This window comes from Phoca vitulina, unplaced genomic scaffold (genome assembly GCF_004348235.1).
Source record: "Phoca vitulina isolate PV1807 unplaced genomic scaffold, GSC_HSeal_1.0 scaffold12, whole genome shotgun sequence".
In the NCBI taxonomy this organism is placed as follows: domain Eukaryota; kingdom Metazoa; phylum Chordata; class Mammalia; order Carnivora; family Phocidae; genus Phoca; species Phoca vitulina.
The window spans coordinates 49,022,325-49,034,655 of NW_022589715.1; the positions used below are offsets into that span (position 1 = coordinate 49,022,325).

Genomic DNA, 12,331 nt, shown 5'->3' on the forward strand with positions numbered 1-12,331 from the left:
TGAGTTAGTTTACTTTTTAGTATCCCCTGTAACATGTGGTTAAGTGGCTCATGTTTGCTCAGTCATATTTTCCTCCTTACTCTAGACATGGTCTTTAAGTCTATCTCTGAAGATTTTTTTTTTTAAGATTTATTTTTGGGACGCCTGGGTGGCTCAGTCGTTAAGCGTCTGCCTTCGGCTCAGGTCATGATCCCAGGATCCTGGGATCGAGTCCCACATCAGGCTCCTTGCTCAGTGAGGAGCCTGCTTCTCCCTCTCCCTCTGCTGCTCCCCCTGCTTGTGCTCTCTCTCTCTGACAAATAAATAAAAATCTTTAAAAAAAAAAAAAAGATTTATTTTTATTTATTTGAGAAAAAGAGTGCATGGGTGTGGGGGGAGAGGCGGCGGGGGGGAGAGAGAGAGTCTCAAGCAGACTCCATGCTGAGTGGAGCCTGATGTGGGGCTCGATCTCATGACTCTGAGATCACAACCTAAACCGAAACCAAGAGTCAGACACTTAACTGACTGCGCCACCCAGGCACCTCTATCTCTGAAGATTTTAGAGAAAAGGACAAATATTGAAAGATTTAGTAAGTTCCATGATGACCCTTTTCTTCCCTTGCTATTCTAGCTATAAAGATAAATAGTTGGGTTCTTGTTTTTGCTTGTCCACTCCCTCTCATGCACTTGATTTTCTTCCTGCTACGTTGAGTAGAGGATATGAGGCTTGAAGAGTTGTTCGTTTGTTTTCCATTTCACGTTTCTAGCATTAATGGCAGGAGACATCAAAACAGGTACAAACTTCTATTTGAGTCAAATTTAAGATGGTTTTCCTTGAGTTTGAAGTAGGAGAATCTTCATTTCTTTCTACTTTAAAGATAGTAATTATGTGATAGGTCTTTTTACTAGTGTATATAGAAGCCTATTATGGTAACAGCAAATTTACATCAGAGTAATGTAACAAAATTAAATGAAAATTATTTTTTATTTTGCATTACTCTTCTTCTTATACAAGTGAACCTAGTACTAAATTGGAACTTCCCAAAGAATGTTTTGAAGCACAGTAACCTTGGTGGAAACAAACATGCCAGGTTTTTTATTACAATAATTATTTTATTCTCACTGTCCATTAATTAGATTATATGTAGCAAAAACAGAAAAAATTAGGTAAGTTCATTGTTTTATTTAGGCACTGACTGGTTTTTGGTAAGTTAAATAGCATCCCAATTAGAATTCTATTCTTCTCCATATTTTTATTACATTTTCTATTTTTACTTTCAACTTGTAGTGCTTAAAATTCAATAAGATGTTAAGAGATAAGCCAGAAATGTAGACTATTACAGAAGCCTAGGAGATTTAGTTAATCTGACCTAGATGTTCTTTTGATGATTGAGATTTATAATGTGAAAACAGTTCTCAATTTCAAAATGAAACATAGGAATATCTGCCGTATAAGTCAGCTGTCCTGCCAGTGACAGGCAGATTAATCAGCCACAAAAAGGAAGCGTTTGCCATAAAAGTTGTGCTATTTAAATCATTGGCATTTGGATCAGCAATAAGTTGAAGTTATAAGTGAATGTAGTCCTTGCATTTTGCCTTCTTCTAAAGAGGACGGTGCAGTAGTTTTGAAAGGGCTTTTTGTATACATTTGATTTCATTTGGTTTCATTTTCAGTGTAATGCATGTGAAATCAAAGAGGTAATGTGAGAAAATCCTTGAGTAGAAATTGTGTGCAAATGCACATACTAATGATATTTGAGAATATATTTCAGCAGTTGATCTATTCAGCATTTATTTCTTGTATCCCAAATGCGCATACTTGCACAGTCAGGATGAGAACACTTTTACAACTTGTACTGTACCAGTTTTTCTGTCATTCTGCCAAAGCTCTGAGATGTTAGTGTCTGCTTCGTTTCTTAATTTTACATTGTACAATATTATTTTAAGGAATAAAAAATCATGAGGACTTCTAAATAAGAGATCAGATTTGAGGGATCCCTGGTTTAGTCAACAGAGCTGAGTGGAGAAATCAGTGGAGGCACCTCCTCTAGACTGGAACAGCCAGGGCTAATGAGTATGTAGTTTTCTTATCATAATACTGTGATTGAAATGTAGTATTTAATGGGGAAACCCTCTTACACATGATGAAAATACTATAGTTAGAGTGACAAATCCTTGGAATTACGTGTGAATTAGTTTGCCTTTTATTCCAGTATCCAAAATTATAAAGTAAGTGCTTTGAAGCCAGAGTTACTGACTAAACCCTAGTAATTTCTGATTGAGGATATAACATATATCTCAGTAATTGAAATAAACTAAGACTGTGAACTAATTTTAAGTCCTTAGCTTGTTTTAAGTACCTCACTCTTTACACATTCAGTTTTAGATAGTAGGCAAGCATTCGTGGTAGTCCGAATACTTTTATCACTAAATTTTACAAAGCATGTTTCTTTTAAAAGTAAAAGCCATTGGTTTATTGTTGTGATGATGGTTAATAAGTTTGTGTAACAATAATTTTTGCTTCCTGAATCCATTGGGATCTCTGAAGTGTGTGTGTGTTTAATTTGACATCTTTTGGAGTTGATTTAGTTCACCGAGTTAAGGTTTCTTTTTGAACTAAAGAAAGTTTAACCATTTTAATATTTAAAGATTTATGGAATGAAAATTGACCTGCAAAGCAACATTTTGACATAACCCAAATTTTCTGGATACTGGCTAAAAATAGGTTATTATTTATGCTCTGTTTTAATCCTAAAAGTCTTTGGTAACTGTGGTATTAAGTTATAGGTTTCTTTTATTATAGTATTTGGGAAGGAGGCAGCAAATTCATTAGAAAGAGAACTATTGTCTTTGAGGGAAAATTAACATTTAGCTAAGCCTTACCTCATGTGTTATGTGATGATTTTATTTTACAGACTCCAGGCATTAGAGCTCGATCTACAAGACTTCAGTGGTTTTGTGATAGATGTATTTCAAGTAATCAGGTTTGTGTTTAATTTCTGGTCTCGAGCACCTAAAACTGTGAGTAGAAAGCAGGTGTCCTTTCTACATGTCATATGAGCATTAGGGGATTTCGGGACATACAGCCTTATTAATGGAAGCAGCATTATCTTGGTTTTCCAAATAAGCAGTAACTTAATTCTTGTTCCTGAGGTTCAGTAGAATCCCTAAAAGTTTTAATTTGGGCCCTGAAGATTTTAGCTTGCTTTATCCTAGTTGTTGGCTTGAGCAGGCTAACCTTGTTTCCTTTGCAATTTAAATCTGCTTCAGTCCTTAGTAATCAGAGGAGTCACTTATGGGAGCCCAGTGGAATTTCTACTTGACGTCTCTTCCAGTGCAGATATCTATCTATTCATATCCTGCCAAGTGAAAGCCATAGGGGAAGAGGAGTATAACACTTGGGTGGAGGAGTATTCTTATTAATAATAGAGGATATACTCACTGAGCCCTCTACCGCAAATATCTTTGAATTCTTCAAAATGCATCTTCATGGAGGTTCCCTTAACTAGAATACTGTTCATGTTTTGTTCTTGACTACAGAGTCCTTCCGCTTTTTAACTTTAAAAAAAAAATTGCTGGGGCGCCTGGATGGCTCAGTTGGTTAAGTGGCTGCCTTCAGCTCAGGTCATGATCCCAGGATCCTGGGATCGAGCCCCGCGTCGGGCTCCCTGCTCAGCGGGGAGCCTGCTTCTCCCTCTCCCTCTGCCTGCCTCTCTGCCTACTTGTGCTCTCTCTCTCTCTCTCTGTCAAATAAATAAATAAAATCTTTAAAAAAAAAAATTGCTTTTAATTGTGGTAAGCTACATATATAACATAAAATTTATCGTTTTAACCATTTTTAAGTGTTCACTTCAGTGGCATTAAGTACATTCACATTGTTGTGCTTGGCTCTTTAACTTTTGAAGTGAAGTTAATCTGCCCTTTGGGTAAAGCTTGTTTGAAGGATTATTAAACTGAGATTTGTCAACTATAAAATATATCCTTTACACAGTCTAGATCCATCTGTTGTTAATCTTATTTTTAAGGTTGCGATTCTAGAAAAATTAGTGGAGCTGACACAGAAGCTGTTTGAATGTGATAGAGACCAGCTGTACTACAATCTGCTAAAATTATATAGTAAGTAATCTAACTATTCCTCATGTTTTCATCTTGAGACATTTATTCTATTGAAGGCAGGTGCAAGAAAGGAATATCAGAAAGGTCTAGATGATTGTCAAATGTGTGGTCTTCAACAGAGGCTAATTTTAGAGGCCAGATTGAATTTTATCACAGAATGTTATATTGTATCACTAGACACTGTACAATTTTCATAATTTCTGACAGTCTTAACTGCAGTAATGAGAAGGTGAGAAAAATCTTCATCAGGGCCACAGAATTTAATAGGACTTTTTGAGGTTAGACCAATTTTTTTCTTTTTATTAAGTCCTCCAGTAGACTTACCAGTCACTTCTATAAATCACATAATCACTAATATGTTCATGTGTATAAGATCTTTTTCCAGGGGCGCCTGGGTGGCTCAGTCATTAAGTTCTGCCTTCGGCTCCGGTCATGATCCTGGATCTTGGGATCGAGCCCCGCATTGGGCTCCTTGCTTGGCGGGGAGTCTGCTTCTTCCCCCTCCCTCTGCCGCTGCCCCTGCTCTTGTTCCCTCTCTTGCTGTCTCTCTGTCAAATAAATAAATAAAATCTTTAAAAAAAAAAAAAAAGATCTTTTTCCAGAAAAATGCATATTGATAAACAGACTCATCACTAAACAATTTTTTAAATGTGATTATATTCTAATACAGTTTTGACCAAATCTATAGTATAAACATTTTCTTATATTTTATTACCTACAAATGACTACATTGAATGGCTATATAATGAGTATATTCCAAATTACTAAAGATTCAAGCAATACAGTAGTGTACAGAATCAAAAGTGGAAATGTCATTTTGTCCACCCCTCAGAAGTAACTTGTCAATTGGCCATCCTTCCAGTGTTTTCTCTCTATATTTCTATCCATTATACTTTTTACGTATATACCTATTATTTTGATTGTTTTATACGCTACATGTTTCATACTCTATATTATGTTTTATGGCTTCCTTTTATACTTAATATGAAATAAATTCACAGGGAGAGATCAATGCCTTTTCTCTTTAATACCGAGTTTAAGTGCTGGTGCCTTTGGAACCTCCAAAGTTGACCCATTAATTTTTAATTTGTGAGTTCATGAATTTTTTAAAAATATATTTGTGTTTCAGGTTATTGCAATCATTATCCTTTTGGGTGCTCAGATTGTTCCATCTTTGACCAGGGGGGTCTCCTTTATGTTGGCTCCGATGTCATTTGACACACCTCTCTAGTCTTTGATTGTTTTCAGGCAGAACAAGGCAATCCAGGCTTGTGTAGCATCTCTATCCCAGACTTGGATTCCTTATTTTAGAGGGAAGCTTATTTAGAGACCATAATCAGACCATAATTTGGAAATTGCCCCATCTCATCAATAATATGTAAAAACTTAGTTTTACAATTAAAACCCTGAACTAGAAGTTTTCATCTCTTAGTTCAATATCACAGAGACTGTGCGCACAGTGCCAACTGTTACTATTACTCACTGGTCATATAGCCATAAATTACAGCCCCACTACTATGTGTATTCTTACAGTAGTGTCCAAAGTTGTTGGGTTGGATAGCTTAACCAGTTCTGAGAGATTATTTAGTAGTTAGCCCCCTTGTTCTTTTTTTTTTTTTAAGATTTTATTTATTTATTTGTCAGAGGGCACAAGCAGGGAGAGTGGCAGGCAGAGGGAGAAGCAGGCTCCCCGCTGGGTAAGGAGTCCGATGCAGGACTTGATCCCAGGACCCTGGGATCATGACCTGAGCCAAAGGCAGACACTTAACGACTGAGCCACCCAGGCACCCCACTGCCCCGCCTTGTTTTTTAAAGAGGGGGAACCATGAGTGCCAGGAATGTGATGATGGGATTGTAGAGGCAGAGTGTCCAGTCCTTGGTCACAGCCTAGATTTATGGCTGTTTGATTCTTCAGGTAGCAAGTATGATCGTTGTTATCCTGGTAGGAGGGATTTTAGGCCCCAGACGGCTATTATGTCAGAAAGGCATGATCTTTCTTTGCCTTTTGTAAGGATTTACACACAGGTGCAGATGTTGGCACACCAACTAGTTTGATTGTCTCAAATTTTTGTTACATATTTTGTGATCCAGACATATTTCCAAGAAGTTTTTTCCCTTTAAGCAAAAAAAAAGTGTGTGTTTTATGTCTGTCTGTTGTGTGTGTGTGTGTGTGTGTGTGTAAATATAAATGAGTTGTTTCATGTTATATATGCTATCTAATTTTCATGTATTTTGAAATATTTTTTCTTTCTTTTTTTTTTTGTAATTTTATTTGAGAGCGAGAAAGAACATGAGCTGGGGGAGAGGCAAATGGAGAGGGAGAGGCAGACTCCCTGCTGAGACGGGAGCCTGATGGGGGGCTCAATCCCAGGACCCTGGGATCATGACCTGAGCCAAAGGCAGACGCTTAACCAACTGAGCCACCCAGGCACTCTGAAATATTTTCTTATAAAAGTTGCTAGTCCATTTTAATTAAAGGTGCATCTCTGTAATATCTTTTGTCCTCCCAAAGTAGAAGCTTTCATATACTCGTGCCTTTTTTAGAAGAAGAAAAAATTACTTTCCTAGAGTTCCTGCAGTTGAAGACAGAGTTGTACATCCTCCACCCACCTTCTCTTCAGTGTTCATGTTATCTTAAAAATGAATCTCTTTAGGGCGCCTGAGTGGCTCAGTTGGTTGGGCGACTGCCTTCGGCTCAGGTCATGATTCTGGAGTCCCTGGATCGAGTCCCGCATCGGGCTCCCTGCTCGGCAGGGAGTCTGCTTCGCCCTCTGACCCTATCCCCCCTCATGTGTTCTCTCTCTCTCATTCTCTCTCTCTCAAATAAATAAATAAAATCTTTAAAAAAAAAAAAAAACGAATCTCTTTAAAAACCACCTTAGCAGTGCTGTTTCCAGTTTTTGGAAACCTTCCCTAACTATGTCTTCCACAGTCCACAGGTGTACCCTCTGGCAGGGGACAGAATGTTCCACCTTTTCTCTTCTATAGAATTAAAGATGCTGGAGCTTGGGGTTTTGTTTTTCATTTATTTAATCCAGTTAGTTTTTATATATTCGTATACTTGAAAAGTTACTCTTGAATTTTACATTACATGAGAACCTTTTAATGTAGGAAAAGCATAATTAGCTTATCAGAGTCTTGTTCTGAAAATAGATTGTAAATTTAAGGGTTTTAAAGTGACTGGTTTTATTATCAAAGTATGTACAAAATCATTGCAATCTGTGTATGACCAGGGGAAATTTTCTTACTATTACCGTTTTCTTTGTTGTAGGTTTCTGATGGAGTATGAATGTGTTTTGTTTTTGTTCTTTGAGTTTTTTACTTCCAGGAGTCATCAGTTATCAAAACATAGCTTTTCAGTTGGACAGGTGTGGGGGAATCTAGGAAAATCCCATCTCTTTTAGTATTGGTGTATTTTTAAGAAATATATTTACCTATGTTTTCTGGAACATTTGTGCTCTGAAACAGCCCCCTTCCTAGAGCTGACTGTACACAATGAAGATACTTTTTATTCATATATGAAAATTTTTAAAAACACAGTTAAAACAGTATTTCTTTGTGCTTAATTTGTTGTATTGAACTTAATTAGTGTCATGATATTTTTCATATTTTGGTCTAGTTTTTCACAAGCAAAAGTTTATTATATTAAATGACTTGACCTGTTCTCTTTTCAAAACCTATTAGAATGTTTAAAAATATAGTCTTGATTATTAAGTTTTTGCTATTTGTGAAGATTAGGTTACCACATAAGAGGAACTCATTATCCAATGTGAGGGAGTCTGCCTGTTTCCTTCCAATAAACTTCCCTTGCCCCAGAATACTTATTTAGTCTGACGGCATTATTTGTTGGGATAAAAAAATCTATCACACAGTGTCATAGATATTCTTCAAGTCAGCAGAAGAGACAGAATTCTCCCTATCCACTAAGTGAAAAGGATTTGTTGATTTGACACTTTTGAAGAAAATCATATATTTGTGCACTTTCACTTTAGACCTCCAGCTGTGTATTAACTATATACATGTACACATCATCTTTCCAAAGTCTCACGGGCATAGTTTTGAATTGTTACCTATTTCTGATTCTGATTTCAGCAATGGGCAACTTCTCGGTAACTTTAAAAAGACAGATTTTTTATTAACATGATTTTCAAAGTGTGTAGTAAAGTGGGGTGGGGGTTGTTGTTTGTTAATAGGTAAGGAATTCCCATTGTTGAAAACTCAAAAGGCATACAGAAAGAAGTCTTTAAGCCTTTGGTCCACAATCATCCTGTTCTTTTCCCTGGAAGCAATATTTGGAATAATGCTTTACTTCAACATAAGATAGGAAAAAATTCTAAACATTTTTATGAATTCGACTTAGTATGTTCATTAATTTCTGCTTAATCAAATTTTACAGAAATAAATGGTGACTGGCAAAGAGCTGATGCTGTGTGGAATAAAATGCAAGAAGAAAATATTATTCCTCGTGCAAAGACATTAAGATTATTAGCAGAAATCCTTAGAAACAGTAATCAGGAGGTTCCTTTTGACGTACCTGAGGTAATTTGTTTTTAACTGTAAGCGTAACAGGTTTTTTTGTTGGTATAACTGTAGGGCATAATTAGCCCAGTTTTATACTAAAAAGATCGCTCTATATACAAGGTTTTGTATACTTTTGTCTTTCAGTTGTGGTATGAGGGTGAAAAGCACTCCCTGAATTCTTCATCACCCTCACGTGCAGAAAGTAATATCCAGAAAGGTCTGTTGAATGCCTGCCAACGGAAGAAAAGCAAAGGTAAATCTATATGCTGGGGTCTTCTAATAGCAACATGGGATCTAAGCCCTTTTAACAAATTAGTAGTGCTCTAGGACAGAGATGGAACTTAAATACCTTAATTATTTTCTTTTGTTTTTTAAATTAACAAAGACATTTTGGGGTAGTTGGGAAAACATAATATCAACTGAGTAGTAGATAATATTAAGGAATTATCTCATTTTTTTAAAAGTTTATTTATTTTATTCTATTTTTTTAGTAATCTCTCCACCCAACATGGTGCTTGAGGTCAGGAGTCTCATGCTCTTCTGACTCAGCCAGCCAGGCACCCCTATCTCATTTTTAGTAGATATGATAGTGGTGTTAAGATTTATAGGACGGTGTCCTTAAATTTTGAGATCTTAATGAAGTACTGAGAGATGAAAAAAAAATCAAGATATCTATAATATATTTTAAAATACCTAAGCCATAAGGAACAAAGATAAACAAATCTGGTAAAACGGTAGTAATTGTTAGATACAGGTGATGGGCATATGGAAGGTCCATTATACTATTCTTTATATTTTTCTTTTCTTTCTTTTTTTTTTTTTTTTTTTTTTAAGATTTTATTTATGCATTTGACAGAGAGAGACACAGTGAGAGAGGAAACACAAGCAGGGGGAGTGGGAGAGGGAGAAGCAGGCTTCCCGCAGAGCAGGGAGCAGCCCGATGTGGGGCTCAATCCCAGGACCCTGGGACCATGACCTGAGCTGAAGGCAGACGTTTAACCGACTGAGCCACCCAGGCGCCCCTATTCTTTATATTTTTCTGTACGTTTGAAATCTTTTATAATAAAAACTAAAATAGGCATACATTTTATCAAAAATTATACTTTGAAAATAGCATGATCATGAATGTTTTTTGGCAAATACATTTATTATAGATTTTACATTTATTTGAAAGCAGAAAATGATTAGGGCATTAAGCACCATACTCACGTATGTTGAAGTGATCAAGCACTATTTCAAGGATGGAGGCAGGACATGAGGTCTGTGTCTTGCTCTTCCTTTTCTCTTGTGGTAAACTTTCCTGAAGTGGAATGCCTATCACTACTATGACTACTTTATAATTTTTATGACCATCTTGAACCCTCTGATATCAGCTGGCCTATTACCTTATAGACATTTCCATTTAGACTTCATTGTACTCTTTCAAAATCTTTTTTTTTTTTTTTTTTAAGATTTTATTTATTTATCTGAGAGAGAGAATGGGAGACAGAGAGCATGAGAGGGGAAGGGTCAGAGGGAGAAGCAGACCCCCCGCTGAGCAGGGAGCCCGATGTGGGACTCGATCCCGGGACTCCAGAATCATGACCTGAGCCGAAGGCAGTTGCTTAACCAACTGAGCCACCCAGGCGCCCCACTCTTTCAAAATCTTATGTTACTGTTGTATCCTTTACTTTTGTTAATTTTTCTCCGTAGCATGCTGACATCATCTTTAATTCCTTCAGTTTCGTGTGGATTTTCAAGTATGCTTTATGATACTTTAACCATTATGCAGCAGATTGTTTTTTTCATTTTAGTGTTGACAGTTTTGAGCTCTGTTCAGTAGAAAAGAATCAATTTAGAATTTTACAGAACCTCTTAATTTCTTTAATTAGAATTTTGTGACACTGACATAAAAGTGTACGAGGAAAGAATAAGCCAAGCTCTTATGCTTTCTCAATCATGAATAGTAACTTTATTCTTTGGATCATTTTCCTTTGCGGCATATTCCATATATACATCCTTGAGTCTTTCACCATATGTATGTTAAACCTAAATATAAAATTAATTATGACCATTAGTACTATTTCAGTAGTGGAATTTTGATTAGACTGAAATGAGTGTAAAATTAGTGTATAGTTAACTGTTTGAAGATTCTAGAACTCCTTCATGTCACCTTTTCAAAAATTGTTTTTATTTAAGTAAAAACTAGTTAACTAAATACAATGCACTGTTTATTACTATAAACGTACCCCTATTTTAGTTTTAATATACAATTTATATTTATTTAACTGGTTTTATCCTGTTAATTCTTCAGAGTTTTTAGTTTTGTGTATATCTCAGGATTTGAATGCTTAGCAAAACATTAATATTTTGAAAATTGATTGCTCGTGTTAGTACTTTATCGAATTTCTGATAGCTTAGTATACTGACTTTCACACCAGAAACCTGTGGCAAATGAGTGTGGTGCATTACAGTGACAGCTCTTTCTTTCTTTTTTCCAACTAATAGAGGATAATAAACAGAGCCATCCAATTTCATACAAAGTTTTTAATTTTAGGGGCACCTGGGTGGCTCAGTTGGTTAAGCGTCCGACTCTTGATTTCGGCTCAGGTTGTGATCTCATGGGTTGTGAGATCTGAGATCAAGCCCTGTGTTGGGCTCTGCGCTCAGTGGGGAGTCTGCTTCTTCTCCCTCTCCCTTTGCCCCTCCCCTGCTCATGTGTGTGCGAGTGCGTGTGCACTCTCTCTAATAAATCTTTAAAATAAACAACAATTTTAGAAAACATCTAGTAAGATTTCCTAGATTATTTTGTTAATGTTAAATACTCAGTTGTGCTTATTGTGTATTTTCCTTGAGCAAACTATGCTTGTTGGGGAGTAGACAGTAATTGCACTGCATTTAACTTCTTAGCTCCAGTAAAAGGGAGCATCGTGGACTGAATGATAGGTTTTATCTGTTCTCCTTGGTCAAGGTGCAGCTATTAGGGGTGCCTGGGTGGCTCAAGTCAGTTAAGCGTCTGCCTTCAGCTCAGGTCATGGTCCCAGGGTCCTGGTATCAAGCCCCGCATTGGGCTCCCTGCTCAGCAGGGAGCCTGCTTCTCCCTCTCCCTCTGCCTGCCGCTCCCCCTGCTTGTGTTCTCTCTCTTTCTGTCAACTAAATAAATAAAATCTTAAAAAAAAAAAAGATGCAGATATTAATGTCATACCTTTTTTCTCTAGTTTTCTCTGAGCTCAGTGTGAAAGAGTAAGTTTTTGACATTGTCACTTCAGTTTAATTGAAGGGCTTTTGCAAACTGCCCTAACTTTGAAATACAAATATAATGTCTGCTTGTTCAGAAACCTCTAAAGTAGCTCAGAATCTTCTTCTGAGCATTAATTTCATGCTCACTCCTAGTTGTGTGTATTGTATTTCCTTACATTGAGCTTTATACTCACCGAAGGTCGTACATGATAGTTCACTGGTGCCCCATCTCTATTGTGATTTGTTTATACACACCAGAGAGTGGATTATAGATTCAGTTGGATGTTTATAGCCAGGCAATTTTATTTCAGAAAAGTAAGTGACTGAAAAGTGTAGTTACTTCTCTTTTGGTAACATCTTTTCATTCACTGACAGTTATTGTGAACAAGTGAAATAAAACTGTTAATCAGTCAAACAAATGTTGCTTAGTTTACTTGTTAGATACCTGTATATTTGAAAATTGTATGTTTTTGTATAAGTCCTGTCGTAGCCAAAT

The 12,331-nt window shown here is 36.5% G+C and overlaps 1 protein-coding gene across 1 annotated transcript in view; it reads left to right on the forward strand.

Annotated features, from left to right (window-relative positions):
- The window catches only part of LRPPRC (leucine rich pentatricopeptide repeat containing), a 104,906-nt gene that overhangs the window by 69,400 nt on the left and 23,175 nt on the right, over nt 1–12,331 (forward strand). Inside the window, exons 26-29 of the mRNA XM_032411076.1 lie at nt 2,895–2,963; nt 4,005–4,095; nt 8,492–8,634; nt 8,761–8,869. Coding sequence (XP_032266967.1) covers nt 2,895–2,963; nt 4,005–4,095; nt 8,492–8,634; nt 8,761–8,869 — 412 coding nt within the window. The remainder of the gene's footprint in view (nt 1–2,894; nt 2,964–4,004; nt 4,096–8,491; nt 8,635–8,760; nt 8,870–12,331) is intronic.